The sequence below is a fragment of the Mirounga leonina genome, unplaced genomic scaffold (assembly GCF_011800145.1).
Source record: "Mirounga leonina isolate KUSES-001 unplaced genomic scaffold, KU_Mleo_1.0 Mir_93, whole genome shotgun sequence".
Taxonomy (NCBI): domain Eukaryota; kingdom Metazoa; phylum Chordata; class Mammalia; order Carnivora; family Phocidae; genus Mirounga; species Mirounga leonina.
The window spans coordinates 49,533,754-49,551,226 of NW_023270854.1; the positions used below are offsets into that span (position 1 = coordinate 49,533,754).

The window sequence follows — 17,473 nt, forward strand, 5'->3', positions numbered from 1 at the left end:
GTTTTTACAAAAGACTTGAGTTCTACCTCACAGAGAATGCTTCCTTTAACTTTTTGTTAATGTTTCCCAGTTTGCAATTTTTCAGATCTTTTTCTCTTGTCACTATTAACACTCACCATAGCTGAGCCCCAAGGAAGCAATTTTGTCATAGTTTTGTCAAATACAAACAACGGACGTTTCCAGCTGCTCCCAGTTGGTCACTTGCAACCCTTAATTCTACCCCTGGTTTTCACAGGTGGAGCCACGGAGCTCTTGCTCCTCCACCATTCCAGCTTTGGGCACCCTATTATTATACCAGATCAGATTCTAAAGATAACTCAAGACAACCCAACGCAACCAAGGAAACAGAGTTGGTCCTGGCGCCCTTTTGCCCCAGCACAGAAAGGAGGCAAAGCAGGCTCTAGAGGGAGGGCCCAAGACATCCGGCATGGTACTCACCATTAGACACCCACACCACCCACCAGGGTGCTGGGGCTCACAGCTGCTGTCCCTAGGTCTTCTCGCCTCTCCTAGTTTTTAGCAGGAAAGCAAGAGGTATGACAGAACAAGAATTCATGAGGCTGCTGGAAATCAGAAGGTTCCAGAGGCCTACTAAATAAACCCTAGGCTCCATGTTCAAGCAGCGGGACCAGAAGGCCCAAGAAGGAACCCAGTGTTAGAATAATGATCAGCACTTATGGGATGCTCATAGCGTGCAAGGCACTGTGCTAACGAACCCAGCATCCCATTTAATTCCACAACAACTTCATGGAACTGGCTGACCCGACCTTACGAGTGAGGAAGTAGGCTTTGCAATAATGCACCTGAGGTCACACAGTTGGGGAGCTTGGGAACTCGGATCCAAACTCATACGCCTGGTTCTAGTGCCCAAACACCTAACCACTGCCCCCCACTGCCTTCAGGAAAGATAAAAAGCAGCCAACAAACAGGAAAGATAACCACCTGGCCTGCTGTCCTCATGGAGTTGTTGTGAAGGAAAAATATGTCTGTCCTTTGGAAAGATAAATGTGATACACAAATGTGAGCTGGATTTGCTATGATCATTTCTACACATGTTCTGGAACTCACTCCTCTCCCCACACTTCTCCCCTTCTCCTGTGGAATTCTGATGCACTTATCCCTTGGAACGGAAATGACATTCTTCATTGCTTCTACTCTATATCATTTTAATGAAGAAAACAAAATTTATAAATTTATATTTACCCCTTAAAGTGTGAATTAATTCTCCTTCCTTTTCTGCTAAATATAATAATAAAGGATACTAGAGACATATGTGATAGTTTTAAAGAAAAGGGTAACTGAGAAATATGTAGAAAAATACCACCGTAGTATATATTGTATTTCATCTCTAGAAAGTACAAATTAATATACAGGTGCCTCGTGTTCCAGAGAATGAACTCTGCCAAATTGTAACTATAGTTACATCCCAAATTAATTAGCTCTGCATACTGAGACCAAGAAATGCTGGCCCTGAGAGCCTGATTAAAGCTTGAATATGCTTCCTTCATTAACCTTTCAAAGCTTCCCCTCACTGAAGCTTCTGTCAGAGAAGCAGGTAAGTGGCAAACCCATCAGATTTAAGTCTGTCTCTCCCCCGGACAACTGTCCGGAATTCTGGGAAAGGGGCTAACAAGCATGACATATAAATATACTTAACAAAAACAGAAGACCTGCTTGAGACCAAAATGCAATAATGAATCCCCAAATAAACAAGGGATGGCTGTCCTAAAATAACGCCACACTCAATTCCTAGAGAAGATCACCCATTTTGCTCTTTACTGTAATTTTGTACCGAATTTGAAAAAGTGCAGTATTCTTATGTAAACAGTCCTGACTTCACATAGCAAATGCTTCTGAATAACTATCTACAAATACCTTTGGAAACAAACCACCAGGTAACAATTTGCTAGAACAGTACGTGGCCCCTTTGCCCTGTGAATAATGAACCCCTGGTTTACCTATAATCTAAATTCAGTTATGGGGGGCGCCTGGGTGGCTCAGTCGGTTAAGCGTCTGCCTTTGGCTCAGGTCATGATCCCGGGGTCCTGGGATCGAGTCCCTGCTCAGCAGAGAGCCTGCTTCTCCCTCCCCTCTGCCTGCCTCTCTGCCTACTTGTGTTCTCTATCTTCAAAAAAATAAAATCTTAAAAAAAAACTTTAAAAAAATAAATTCAGTTATGCAAATCATAAACAAGACATACCTAAAATTAGACAATAACTAAACCCTGTACGTTACCGAGTCTACTTTTGCCGAAATAAAAGCCGACAATATTACCACATTGGAAAGTAAATCATACCTTCACATCTCTTCAGGAATGAGGTTTCAGACCTGTCATGCTTTGGTATTTGGCAGTGGCTGTACCAGAATGTCCAGAGAGTGATAACAGCCCCTCACCTCGGAAGCACGGTAACAGCACCTTGGCTTCTATAACACTATACCTTCAAAGCACTCGTCCGCCTGGTATCTCTCTTAGTCTCATCACAGGCCTGTGAGGTAGACTTACCTCCCTTGGCAGGTGTCACTCTGCCCACTGGGCAGATGCAGCATCTGAGGCCCACGGAGTTTAAGTGCCTGGTTTCAAGTCACAAGAGTAAGTATGGGCAGGTCCTACAGGGCTGTCGGGTCTTTGGATGCCTCCCACCCACGCCACCTTACATCACTTTGTCTCCCTTAATGGTTAAAGTTTAACCTTTACCCATACCTGAAGGAATGGGTTCTTGGGTTCTGCTGCATTCAGTGAGCAGCTCTGGCTACTTCTTAGGGACTGGAAACTCATTTATCTTCAATAAAACCAGATCCAGAGTCCTAGGGCTTGCAAAAATGATGAGGCTCCGTGGTGGAGCCAGCAGCCCACTTTAGGTTTCTAGAACTGCAGGGACCCTTCTAGGACATGGAAGTAGAGAAATCACCTCAACCCCATTGTTGGGACCCTTCCCCAAGACTACACTTGCCTGAAGGGTAGAAGACCCAGCATCCAACAACAGCTCCACCTAACTTGGTTGAGAAAGGACTTAATCTATCTGGGCCTCATCTTCCTTATCTATAAAATTAAAGGCTGATTTAAATCATCTCAAAGGCTCTTCCATCTACAAAATTCTACTCTACCCCTATGCTGGATATCCATCACCTTGCCTAAAAACTGAATCCAAGAACTCTCAACACCGGGACACCTCTCGCATAGCCTTTTCCAAGATGTCCCACGTTGATTTCATCCCCATCGTCTACTCGTACTACCTGCTCTCACTCTCGCCCTGCCTCTCTGCTCATGCTCTCCAATATTGGTAAGTTGTTATCATGTGTCCTCTAAGTCATCGGTTTGTGGTTTCCTCACAAAATTCAACCACCACAAATGAAATCTTTCAGCAACTTATTATTTGTGTGTATTTTTCACCAAATCCCCACCCATATAGCTAGTTACATGGTCATGAAATTTTAAATAAAATTTCTCTCAAGGTCACTGTTCTTAAAGAAACCTTTTCTCATGATTCTTCCTATTTCTACTAATGTCCGAATAAATATTTGAAATCTACTGATTTCCAAAATAGGCACGTAAATGTTGATTTTGTCTTCTTTTGACAAGTTTGATTTTCCTCTTTATTTCTACCTTTTCTTTTTTATTTTATTTATTTATTAAGATTTTATTTATTTATTTGCTAGAGAGAGAGTGCAAGAGCACAAGCAGGGGGAGCTGCAGGCAGAGAAGCAGGCCCCCCGCTGAGCAAGGAGCCCGATTGAGGACTCGATCCCAGGACCCTGGGATCATGACCCGAGCCAAAGGCAGACGCTTAACCGACGGAGCCATCCAGGCGTCCCTATTTCTACCTGAGAAATATGTAGAAAAATACCACCGTAGTATATATTGTATTTCATCTCTAGAAAGTACAAATTCATTTTGGTCTGTTCTGTCTTCCTTTCCTTTATAATCCCCGGGTTCATCTTTGCTCTTGCTACCACCTTCAGTGAGCCTAACCCAGCACAGCAGGACAACACAGGGCACCAAATATGTAATGTGCAGGTAAAGAACAGCGGTGTGCAGGAGGGGAGAAAGTACTGAGCATCTCTGCCAGCACATTCCCACTGTAAAGCCCTACTTTGTCACAGAAAGAAATGGAGAAGTGTGTATCCAGAAGGAAGGATGTTAAAGCAGTGAGGGAGCCAAGCAGCTGGGGACTGTTAACTTTAATCAAAGTCCAACCATGAGTTGTTTTGTTGTTGTTGTTGGTTTTTTTAACAACAGGAAGTAAATTCATTCTCTTTTACATTCTCCCTCTCACACTCAAACACACACACACACACACACTCACTCACTCACTCATTCTTTTCTCCTCTATCCCTCTTCTCTTCCTCTTGCCAAGGCACAGAAACAAGCTGGACAGAAAAGCCCCGGCTCCCCTGAGCTGTCTCCGGAACTCTGCAGTGGTCGCTGGCAGTGCGAAACCGAACCGCAGGGCATGAGAAGCACGGTCAGAGAGAGACACGTACCGCGTGCAGCGGCTTCGGAGACAGACGACCGTCTCTCGGTTCCCTACGGCTGCCGTAACAGATTTCCACACACGTGGTGGCTCAAAACAACATAAATCTCTCCTCTCATGGTTTGAAGAGCCAGAAGTCTGAAATCAACTCCAGTTGGCTGAAATCAAGATGTTGGCAGGGCTGAGCTCCCTCCAGAGGCTCTGACCAGAAAATCCATTTCCTTGCCTTTTTCAGCCTCTAGTGACCACCTGTATTCCTTGGCTCGTGGCCCCTTCCTCCACCTTCAGAGCACATCACTCCAGTCTGCTTCAACCAGCCCACCCCCTTCTCCTCTCAGTCATTTAATATCCCTCTCCCTCCCTCTTATGAGGACACTGATTGAGCTTAGAGCCCACCCAGATAGCCCACGATCATCTCCCCATCTCAAGATCTTCAATTTAATCACATCTGCAAAGCACCTTTTGCCATATAAGGTAACATGCAAGTTCCAGGGATTAGGACATGGATTTCTCTGGGGGGTCACTATCCAGCTTAGCACAGCGCACCTGTGTCCAGCTGGGTTCTTGGACAAAGTCTTCCTCTCACTCATCCACTATGTTATGGACATGAGACTTGAGAAAAGAGAGCAAAGATGTTTTCTAAATATCAAAATAGAGAAATCTTGTGTATTTTTGCTCCTGTCCTGTCACAGATTTACCTTTCCCATTATGTTTTGTCTATTAAACCATCTGGTTTGTATCCAGTGAACCCGAGTATCCCCTTACTTCCTGCACCAGGGCACAACTCCTGTTTCATTACCCTCGGCGTTATGAGAAGTCATCCACCTGTTACACAGAAACTCAATTTCCAACCAAAACTGGGCCTCAGAACCACACATATCTGTGTGTGCCAAAGGTCCAGCAATGGCCTGTTACCGCATCTCAGATCAAGCATGGAGAAGGAAAAGAGCTTCGCCAGAACTCACCAAACCTCTTGTAACCGAAGGACTGCACCTCCTCCTCCTCTGCAAAGTCGTCTGCAGGAGAAGAAAAGACACAGTGTTAACCCTGGGGAGGCCCAGAAGGACGGGGTCAGCGAGGGATTCAACGGCTGTGATCTCCACCTGCTCCCCCCTCCCCTCTGCCCACACTGTCCTTCTGCTCCTGGAACACACCACGCTCTCTGAGAAAGACCACAGGGTCCCTGTGCTGGCTGTTCCCTCTGGCTGGAATGCTCTTCCCCCCGTTTTGAGGAGACTCCTTCTAATTCAGGTCTCAGCTGAAGTATGACATCTCTGAGATGCCTTTCTGGACCACAACCTGGCCATCCCTGTCACACCAACCACCCTATTTTAATATTACTCTCTGACACCATCCTTATTTGTGTGTGTGTGTGTGTGTGTTTGATGTGATCATGCATTCTGTGAGCACACACTTTTTCTGTTTTGTTTCATGAATGAATCCCCCATGCCTAGAATGGTGCCTGCCACAAAGCAGGGGCAAAATAGATTTTGTTGAATGATGACTGGATAACCCGCTGTCCAGAGGGTTACATTATCTTCACATAACTGAGCCTACAGCCCTCCCTCTCAGATGCCAGGCTCTGGGGTCATGTCTTCCACTAAATGTGGCATCTCAAGAGCCCAGCATGACTTCTGCAGTGACAACTAAATCCTTCCCCACTCCCTTTCCGTTGGATAACTGGGACCAACAGATGGTTTCCCAGTACATACATTTCAAAAGACAGCCTTGTTCTGGGAATTCCTAAATGTAGGCCCCTCTGGAAACAAAAGAAATAGGTCAGCAAAGCTTTCTACCAAAAGGTCTGAATCCACCCCACCCTCCCAAGACAAATGAGATGTGATTCTTTATCACACTGATAAAGAACCTATTTTACAGTTCTGCCAAGTGTGGGCCTGGTGATTTCTTGGGCAACTTCTGATGACAAGTAAAGGTGTCAAGACTAGGCCTTTCCAGAGACCCCGAATCAATTATTCTTGAGCCGGTCACCATTACCGCACCAGCACTCAGCTCTCTCCCGGCAATGCGGTTCAGTTCAAAAGCACTTATTTGGACCAGAGATTGCCAGGCAGTGGGGCTTCAGAAATGAGTGAGACGTGGTCCCTTCCCTCAAGAAGCTGACAGGCTTTGGCGGGGGGTGGGGGGAATAAAGCCTCTGTGATCATCTTTTTCAGACCCCAAATGGGATGCAGGACGTGCGTCTATCTGAACCTTGAAATGTCATGGAAAAACCCAAGAGTATGACATCTATAATACAATGCGGTGGACCTTGGAGCACTAGTGTGTTAGGAAGTGCTATGAAAACACTAGTGAGAGAGCAATTACTTCCAGCAGAGAAAGGAGAAGTGTGCTATCTCTGTATTTTATCATTGTTTCCTTACTCAGAGAACAGGGAAGAGATCTTGCTAGGAATCTGGAAGGCCTGGTCTTCATAATTAAAGCAGTCTCCTTATGTCAAAGATTAACACCTTAGTTCTTTCTACATGTTAGAACATGCTTACAACCCAGAGAACAGCACCCTTCTCAGTCACTCGGTGACTGGTTTTTTCCACAAATACATATTAAGCTCCTCTGGGGCCAGCTTTACTAAGTAATCCTATCATATTAACGGCTGAGTAGCTTGGTCTAGTCTTAATTAATGAGAAACCCTGATCTGCTGCTTCTGCTTAGAAATCCATGCATTTATTTATTCATCCATTCAATAAATACATGCTTATAGCCAGTGGCGTTGATGAGACATGAACACAGGTAATGGTGCCACCCAGACGTCAGCCTCCCCTGCCAGCCCCAGCCCCTCCTCCGCCATGTCACATCGGCAGAAGGATCTACTCACACACAGACGTTGTGAACCAAGGAGGCATCACTGAGGATCTCACAGTGGAAACAAAAGAGTGATTTATGCTGCACCCCTGATAGCAAGCAGCTTAAAATTTCCTATTAGACATTTCTGTTCTCCCCCCAAAGCTTCTTTTCAGCAGACCTACCATTAGTTTGTTTGTTTGTTTTCTTTTTCCTCTCTGATCTTTTTCCCATGCAGCATTTAGTCTGACTGACTCCTGTCTCCTTCCTGAAATTTCCCTGGGAACTTCAAATGCCTCATATTTTTGTTATTAAAGCAATTCAGCTCTGTCTCCAAATTAACATACTCAAACCCATTCAGGGGTTCAAGAAAATAAAGGCCTTCCAGGTGACCCCTAAGAAGACTCAAGGATCTCCTGGTTCTTGTTTTAAGCCTCATCCCAAAAGGATCAGCAGTTCTTATAGTGGCTACTAAAAGAATACAAAGTTTTGTCTCATCCAACTCTCAGGGGTACAAGTGACGTACCACAGATCACATCTCACTCAGATGATCAGGGAAGGTCTCACAGAGAAGCATGTAACATGAATCTTCTTAATGTTTTTCCTTTGGAGTGAAAAAGAGAATTTGGGAAACATGGCATACTATATCCCTCTCTTGGCAATTCATAGTGGTTTTTGAACTATTAGAGATCTGAGAAGTGCTAATAGAAAGAGAAAAAAACTTGCTTAACTTTGTCTTACTCCATGTTTTCAACAGTTGACCTTAGAATCCTCTTCTCCTATCCTTAAAGGCTGGGTGACGTTGGTTAGGTAATACTTACCTACAGTTCATTTGGCCCCCAGAGCCCACTGCCACATTTTCCCCGCTGTGCGGGGAACAGACAGACCATTCACGTTGGTGATGGAGCCAGAGAAAGAGAAAGAATCCAGAGTTGATGGCTCTGTGTCTGTATGGGCAACCCACATCAGGCTACACAAGCCCCACGAGAGAAGATGAGAGGTCAAGTGCTCCTATCGCTTGAACATTTTAGTGGGCAAAAGACTACAATGGGGCCCACAGTGGCAGACAGATGGGCTTGAGGACGACAAATAAGCCTGACATGATGGGCAGTGTTGTGGTCTGTTCTCAAAACCTTTTCCTCACACCCTGTAGACCCAAGCTAAGTGCATCCCAGATGCTTTATAGTACTGAGGGCCTGTGGACGTGATAATCTCAGTGAGTTCAAGTGAAGATGCTCCAATCAATCTGAGGGCCGTGTGTGATGCCCTACAGTTAGAATTTACCTCTCCTTCCCCTACACTCCCTTTGGGTCCATCTGACAGCACTTTCCTCCGTCTGCCCCATATTCCAGTTCCTGGTTTTCATGCCACCAGAGAGAACGCCATTTGAAAGCAGGAAACTTGCCATGTTGTACCCTCAGCCTCTAGTACATTTATGGCATGTTACAGATACTCAATAGTTGTTGAAAATTAAGTAGATTTGAGTTATACATGTGTCTTTCTCTACTACCAGCTGAAGAATTCCTGAAAGAAAGAAATTAAATCTTTTTCTTTTTGAATATCCACCATGTTTGGGGAAAATAAGAGAATATTTAGTTAATACCTCCTATAAGTCAGATACTTCTCCTTCATTATGCTTCTGTTTACAGATGAGAAAACTAAGGCTCAGGGGAGGTACATAACCTGACCCCAGGTCTCACAGCTTATGAGTAGACAGACCAAGACTAAGACCCAGATCTGGGGGGCCCTTGAGTTCCACACCATGATGGTCACTGACCCCACAAACCCAAGAAACCGAACCCTGTGCTAGCAGCAGAAAAGCTAAGATGCAATGCTTTCCACCCCAGAACCCTGAAAAGTCTAAGGAATTTGGGGCACAGGTCGCTCTTGAAGGAGAACCAAGGTAAGGCTAAAATAGAAGGATGGGATGAACATATATTAAAGAAGCAGTTCACTGTAACCAAAAAGATAGATAATAGATGTTGGCAAGGATGTGCAGAAATCAGAACCCTCATATGCGACTGGTGGCAATGCAAAATGGTGTAGCCACTTTGGAAAATGGTCTGACAGTTCTTCAAAAGGGTTAAGCATAGAGACACCATATGATGCTGCCCTTCTACCCTAGGCATACACCCAAGAGAAATGACAATACATGTCCACACAAAAACTTGCACACAAATGTTTGTAGCGGTATCAGTCATAACAGAGAAAAGTGGAAACAACTTGAATGTCCACAAAACAATGAATGGATAAATTAGCATAGAGCCATACAATGGGGTATGACCCAGCTATAAAAAGAAATGAAGCACTGAGGCACACCACAACATGGATGACCTTGAAAACATCATGCTAAGTGAAAGAAGGCAGTCATGACAGACTCCATTTATATGAAATGAAATGTCTACATGAGTCAAATTCACGGAGTTGGAAAGCAGGTCAAAGTTTGCCTAGGGCTGGAGGTTTTAGGGTGAAAATAGGGAGTGACTACTAATGGGTATGGGATTTCTTTCTGGGGTGACAAAAATGTTCTAAAATTGATTGTGATGATGGTTTAAGCAAACAAAACAAAAAACCCCACTGACTTACACACTTTAAATAGTTTATGTGGTCTGTGGGAAAAAAACAAAGCAGCTGGACCTCCCAAGTCCCCCCACCAAGCTAGGTAACTGGCCCCCCCCACCACCCCGGACTACAGCAGAAGGTGTAAGGTTCATTATTCAGAGAAGTTAAAAACAAAAGGTCTCTTGTCTAGAGGACACCAGGAACAGCTGAGATGAGGGCACTGCAGTGGAGTCAGGGAAAAGGTGAAAGTTTACACATGGAATGTCCAGACGCACGGTCCTCCTCTCCCACTTAATCAGCCAGCCTGGACCCTTCAGGCCAAAGACTGGAAGGTTCTTCCTGGGAAATCTGACCAGTTAAGAGAAAAACAAACGAATGATTCTGATTCTGGGAGGTCCCCAGCGGAATAGCCTAGCCAGTTCAGCTTAGAGTGACAGTCACAGTTCACAAATCCCACCAAAACAAAGATGTTCTAATTAACCTTTATAATATCCTATTCCTACAGATGAGAAGACACCCGACATCCGACACAGCCTCTAACATGAAAAGACAAAGATGAAAATAAAGAAACCAGATAAAGAAATTTGGAGGAAATACATATTACATGACATGATAAAAATTTTTTTAAAAAATTCTAGCATTAATATCCTTAGAGAGATAAGAGATAAGAATATAGCCATAAAATTAGAATAGGATGCTATAATAAAAGAACCACAGAGAAAAAGAAAAAGCTCTTGGAAATTAAAAGTATGATCACAAAAATAAAAACTTAGTAGAAGAGTTGGGAAATAGAGTTGACATATTCCAAGAGTAGGGAGAAAAAAGCAAGTAAATAGAAAAGAACAAAGGCAAAAAAAAGTTGTTAGAGAATCAATTCAATGGGTCCAATATTCAAATAATGGGTGTTTTGGGTAAAAGAACAGAGGTAGAGAACCATGAGAGGATGAAATGAACAGAACTTTACAGTACTGAAGGATAGGAGTCTCCAGAGAGAAAGGGCCCATTACTTCCCAGCACAAAGGAAAGAGATCTGTTCTAAGGCACATCACTATAAAATTTCAGAACACTGAGGACGAAAAGAAAATCCTAAAAGCTTCCAGACAGGAGAAAAGAAAAAAAGAAAAAAAGAAAAAGGTTACTTAAAGGGAAAGAAAAAAAAAAGAATGACCTCACTTCTCAACAGCAAAACTAAAAGAAAATAGATCAATGCCCTCAAAATTCTAAGGCTAAATTATTTCCTATGCAGAAATCTCTCAAATGAATAAATAGGTAACATAAAGATCTCTACAGATCTACAGATCCCCCAAAAATGTACCTCTCATGCACACTTTCTTCAAGACATTATTAGAGAATGCATTCCACTAAAATAAGGAACAAACCCAGAAAGATGTGTATGTGTATCCGTGTGCATGCACACTATGCACTCTAATCTAACCCTAACCCTGAGTAGGTCAGAAGACTCTGGGGAAGATTTCTTCAAAAAGATCAAATGAAAGAATGTCTACTATAGGTGAGCACATGCGTAGAGATCCAGGAAAGTGGAAGAGACTCTGGGGATGAATGATGATGTGTACATACATAGGAAGCTAAGCACAGAAAATAACAAGAGGATTATTAACTCCAGAGGAAGAGAAGTTATGCAAGAAAGAAACAGCAGTCAGCTGTGAATAGCATTTATACCATTATAGTAATATGAACACTGAATATTGCTTAAATCAAGATTGTGATGTGACTATATTGGGATGACGGAGGGCAACAGAAGGTGTCTATGAGGGTGTTGGGTGGAGAAGAGGGTAAAAGAACTAAATCCTTATCTGCTATAAAGGGAAGTCATTATATAATGCCTAAACTCAAAATAATGGTAGTAATAAGGAGGAGGAAGAAGAGGAGGAGGAGGGAGTACCATAAGCACGTCACTTAAAGAAAAGGGGTTGTGGCAGATGGGTCTGCATAGAGGACTACCAATAATTCTTTCCATCCCTTCACGTGCAAGTCCATCTCCACTCTCCTGAACCTGGAACGGCCCTATGACTTGCTTTGGCTGATGCAATTTGCCAGAAGCGGCAGTGGATGACCTCAGGAACCAGGCCTTAGATGCCTTTCCAGTTTCTGTTTTCACCCTCCTGTCAGCCAGCTACCATGTGCAACATCCGACTACCGTGCTGGACTGGGCCCCCCCTACCCCCCGGAAGAGAAGATCTCTGGAGGATGAGAGACGACGGAGGGAAGGAAGCCATTCCAGCCACCCCGCTGATGCCCAGCCATGAAGGGGAGGCCGTGCAGCCTGGCCAACACCTCAGGAAGCAGAGGCCAGCCCGAATCGCAGAATCTTGAACAAATAAACAACTGCTGTTTTAAGCTGCAGGGTTTGGAGATGGTTTGTTAGGCATCGGTGAATAACCGCAAGAAAAGTAAATGCCAAAAGAAAATGCTACAAATGTTCTGAAGAGGCTGCCTCTGGGGACTGGAAAATGATGAAACGAAGGTGGACCGGGCAGGAAACTGCCTCTTTTCATAATAAATCTCATTCATAATAAATATTATTTGACTCCTTAAACTATGTACATCTCTGACTTTGATTTAAAAAAAACTAAAGCAACAAACAAGGGAATGTGGGTGGAAGATACAAATCAGCTAGACAAAAATGAGAGTGCTCAGGCCCTACAGACGCTGACGACCAGAGAAGGTCCAGAGGTCCAAGGTCCACCCTGCTTCAAAGGGCCAGTGTGAAGAGTTCCACCTGAGGCAACAGAATATGGACTTCCAGCCTTCAATCCCTGGCACAGCGCAGGTTCTGACAAATGCCAGATTGAACAGAACAAGTTCAGACTTTTTTAGGAGCCAGGCTGAAGGACCGTGGACAGAGGCTAGGCTGAATTCAGACTTCTTTTCCAAACTGGGTCCAGTGATGCCATCCACATGTGTGTATCCATCAGCTACTCTGTGCCATTTCTACCTCAATGCAGTCCCAGCTCTTCTAGAGCCATCGCTGTTAGAATAAAACAGTACAGTCCCGTGGGGGGGGGGGGGGGTAAATGTTTAACTGCTTCCAAACCAGCTGGCGAAATGCTCTGCTGGAAGCATTCCTGCCAGCTGTTCCCCCGTGAGTTCTCACCACCAATGGCTATTGTAGCAGGACCGGGTGGTGAGGAGAGGAGAAAGTGCCCCTGCACTCCTGGGGCCAAATACCCCAAGTCTACCGTCACCCTCCACTGGCCAGTGCTGCATGGAGGAGCTTTCATGGAGTTAGCTGTCTGTGGAACTGTGGCCTCCTCAGAGCATCACTTGGGTTGCTAAGTATTTTGGACCTGCCCTGGGACACTGCTGTACTGCTCTGGAGGACTTTTCTCCTAAAGCTAGACTGATGTACTGGTAAAACTTGGGCTTTGGAATTGTTAAGACCTGAGTTTGAACACCGGTTCAACTTTGGGGCTCGATCCCACAACCCTGAGACTGTGACCCCAGCCGAAATCAAGAATCGGATGCCCAACTGACTGAGCCACCCACGTGCCCCAATGATTGAGTTTCAAAAGACACGAAGCTCCAGTGTGAATTGAGCATATGGGGGAGGTTGACAGCAAGGAAGTCTGATTAGCAAGGGTAACATGTGGGGTGGGTTCAATGTGGGCTGTAGCTAACTGGCACTGAAGTATCTATTTGATATTGAAAAAGATGTATCTTAATGAATTTGAGCTTTAAAAATCGAAGACAGACACTCTTTAATCTTGATTTAACCCTAAGAGCAGAACTGGTATATCTGCCCTGGCTTCACAGCTTTATAAATATAAAACCTTATGTGGCCCCTTGTATAGTTTGCTTTGCCCTATTGGCATTTCTGGGCCGCAGTTGTTAAGTACTGTGCAAGTGAATGAGCTCAGTGCAGTGTAGCAAAATACTGAGTTTCAGGATAATTTTGATGGGGTAATTAGATCTGCCTTCCAGGCCTCCCCCCTACCCCACCCCAAATGGATCAAGGAATGTGTACAATTTAAAGACTTCTAGATTATTCTAAATATTACAGAAGATTTACTTCGATTACTCAGGTGCTTTTCAAATTTTACCTTTTGCAACAATGGGATCACTTTTTGGTTCAATGGTGTAAGTTGTGCTTTTTTTGTTTTGTTTTGTTTTTTTAGTCAATATTACAGACACAAACTGACCCCAATTTCTGGTACAACTTACAAATCTGATGCTTGTAAAAACAGCAGATACTTGCTTTTAGAGTAAAGGGAGATGCAATACCTTTTTCCTTCCTTTATAATCCAACAAAATTGAAGTGATTTTTTTTTTTGTAGTGGGGGCCTAAACCAGATTTCCCCCAAGAGTCAACTTTGACAACTTAAAAAGTAAGAAACAAATATGACACTCAAAACCTTGATCCTCACATCTACCACTCATGGGTAACTACAGAGGGGAGGACATGCTTCCCTTTCTTTTATGGGGTACCCCCTCATCCAATAACATTGGTCAGGTTAATAATAAGAAAGTCCAGAGGAAGAGGAATCATTGCCTCAAATTTTATAAGGGCTCTGGAAGGGCCTCAAATACATGGGTCATTTGTCAAGAAAAACTAATACTGTCCATTTCTCTGGAGGCATGCAAAAAATAACTGGTCTTTGCTAAACCTCCCCCCGACCAAATAAATAATGATACATCTGTTTTGTTTTGAAATCACATAACTTTAGGTTATCCAAACAATTATGCCAAAGTAATATAATTAATTACAAATGAGAGACCAATATTGAGCTTAGGAGAGAAAGTTTGAGAAAACTTCGATTTTCTCTCACCTCCCACACTGAAATGTCATACTTTAAGGTTGTGGGGTGCCCAGATGCATCATTTGCCTCTTCAATTACAATTAGAATAATGCAATCTGAAATATGAACTCTAATTCAAGATAATGAATCAGGTTGCATCGTCCCTCCAAAGGAAAATACCCCTGACTTCAGGCAGGTCGCCCTCTCCTCCCATGTCCTCTGGCAACATTTATCTGAACCTCAAATAGGGCACTTTTCACATATTACCTTAGATTACAGTCGTTTATGCATAAGCCTTACACTGCCCACCAGACTGCAAGCTCCTTGAGGACAGGCTATATATGTACTAAATATTTGAATATGTCTCAATAATATACTAAATGAATATTTGAATATATTTAATATAAAGAATATCTGAATATATTTAAACACTATATTAAATAAAGAATAAGTAAAAGCTAGTTAGGATTTGGTAGCCCAAAGAAATAATAAGATACAAATATGACAGCTTAATGGGAAATCAATACTAGCAGTGAAATAGACATGATCTCATATAGTTTTAAAAAAATATGTATACATACCTCTCTCCTAATAGTTCCTTAGAGACAAATTTGTTTTATGTTTTGATTCTTTTATGTCATATTTGTACTGGATAAAACTGGACACTGGATTTGAGTTACAAATCTTGAAAATATTATGTCATTATCAATAGGCACTTGAACAATGGTGCTCCAGGAAAATTAGTGCTCAAAGGCAAATCAAATGTATTTACAAATATTAAATCAATTTTCTACCACTATCATAAATGAGAAAATTGTATGATTTCATTAGAATTACAAACTCACTATAAACACGGTCCCTGCATTTTCAGTAGGGCTGGTTTATTGTTTTGTTTTGTTTTGTTTTGTTTTGTTTTACTACGTTTTGATGATGACAAGAACACAAGAGCGAGCAGCTGGAGGTGGACCAACATGAACACTGTTGTTATAGACAGCACAGCTCCCTCCTATCCCTGAGGTCAGTTTTAACACATTCATAATTTGAAAATTACTTTCCTTTCAAAACTGAACTCTATTCTTCATGGTATAAACTGTATCACTTGATCAACTTAAATGGTTCATAATTGGCAATTATATTACTGCCTGGAGGAAGCAGCAGGTTACAATTACACAGTATTACAAAAACTAAAATGTCTTGGGGCACCTGGGTGGCTCAGTCATTAAGCGTCTGCCTTCGGCTCAGGTCATGATCCCGGGATCTTGGGATGGAGCCCCACGTCAGGGAGTCTGCTTCTCCCCACATCAGGCTCCCTGCTCCCCAGGAAGCCTGCTTCTCCCTCTCCCACTCCCCCTGCTTGTGTTCCCTCTCTCGCTGTGTCTCTGTCAAATAAATAAAAACTAAAAAATCTTTAAAAAATAAAAACTAAAAAAAATAAAGTTCTCAGGTTCAACTCCTGGGATCACTATGTATGATTACATTTTATGAAATGTTATATTTTAAAGTATGTATTACCAGTTATAAGGGTGGACTATTTTGCCTGTGAATAATAAGTTGTTATATAAATATCAGCTAGTTTCCTAGCATTTCTATGTCATAAGGAAGTGACTAAGGCCCAAAGCAGTGCAACTACTTCCACAAAAGCCAAGTACAAGTTAGGCAGAATGTCAAATGTCCAATTTCTCAAGCTAGTGACTATGACCTTGTGTGACACTGATTTGTAATCCCAAACCATTCAGGAAGCATAAAGGATCCATATTTAATATATCCAAGTCCAATAAATTTACTTAATTTAAAAAATTTCTCCCATGTGGAAAAACACATTCCCTTTATATTCTAAAGAGCACTGACTGAATATGCATGATAAATTCAGGGGTAGCTCTTTGGCATCTTAACTTGGGACTACTAATTTCTGTTTACATTGGCTTTCGCTGCCATATAATTACAAAGGTCCCGTAAGCAATCAGCAAGACCCTTTCAAGGTACTATATTGGTTTGGGCTCTTCAAATATCATCCACTTAAACAGAAATCAAATCACTGCTTGATTGAAAGTTACCTCCCTCAAGCTTTGTTGGTGTGGTTAGAAACTGTGTTGTCAGCACTAAAGAATGAAATACTTTCTATGAAGAATGTCTATTCTTCCCTATCCCTTGCTCAAAATGTTTATTACTGTCTCTACTACTACTGTTTTAATTTTTAAAATTTTTTTTTTAAACTGATCACCTACTGGTGGTTACAGTCTATTCTCGAAAATGGCACTTCTGACAATGTTCCATTGTCTCCTGGCAAACCTGTCAGCAAGACTGTGGTGTAGAGGCTGCTTTCAGAGTTGCCGGCTTCAGTGGGCCATTCACATTCATTCAATCAGTCATAAGCAAAACCTCCTAAAGATAAGCTCTACGCACCGCAACGACCCTGGCATCTGCTTTATCTTTGCAAGAGCTTCTGTCTAGAGAGGATCCTCCAGTGGCTGGCTGAAGAGCACATCAAATTGATGCGCTTCAGACCTTCGATGCCAGGTGATTATAGGTCTGAGTCCAGATGACAGGACCTTCTCTATGTTGCTCACTTAGTACCTAGTGGAATGCAGCATACAGGAGGTACCTAACAAAGATGTGCTGACTGAGTGGAATATTAGGGTTTGGCTAGAAAGGAGTCTAAACTAGAGGTGTAATATGTGGGTTCTTGAGTCAGACTGCCTGAATTTGAATACCAGTTTTGTTACTGACTAGCTGGATGCCCTTACAGGTAATTACATCTCTTTGAGCCTAAGTTTTCCCATCTGCAAAATGGAGAAAATAACACTTGGCTTGGCAGGTGTACAATAAATGTTAGCTATTATTAGAGAGAAAAATAATAAGTGGGCACACTAAGTGGTCATCAGT

The 17,473-nt window shown here is 42.8% G+C and overlaps 1 protein-coding gene across 1 annotated transcript in view; it reads right to left on the minus strand.

Moving 5' to 3' along the window:
• Positions 1-17,473, minus strand: part of COLEC12 (collectin subfamily member 12) — a 189,377-nt gene that overhangs the window by 166,931 nt on the left and 4,973 nt on the right. Inside the window, exon 2 of the mRNA XM_034996065.1 lies at positions 5,438-5,488. Coding sequence (XP_034851956.1) covers positions 5,438-5,488 — 51 coding nt within the window. The remainder of the gene's footprint in view (positions 1-5,437; positions 5,489-17,473) is intronic.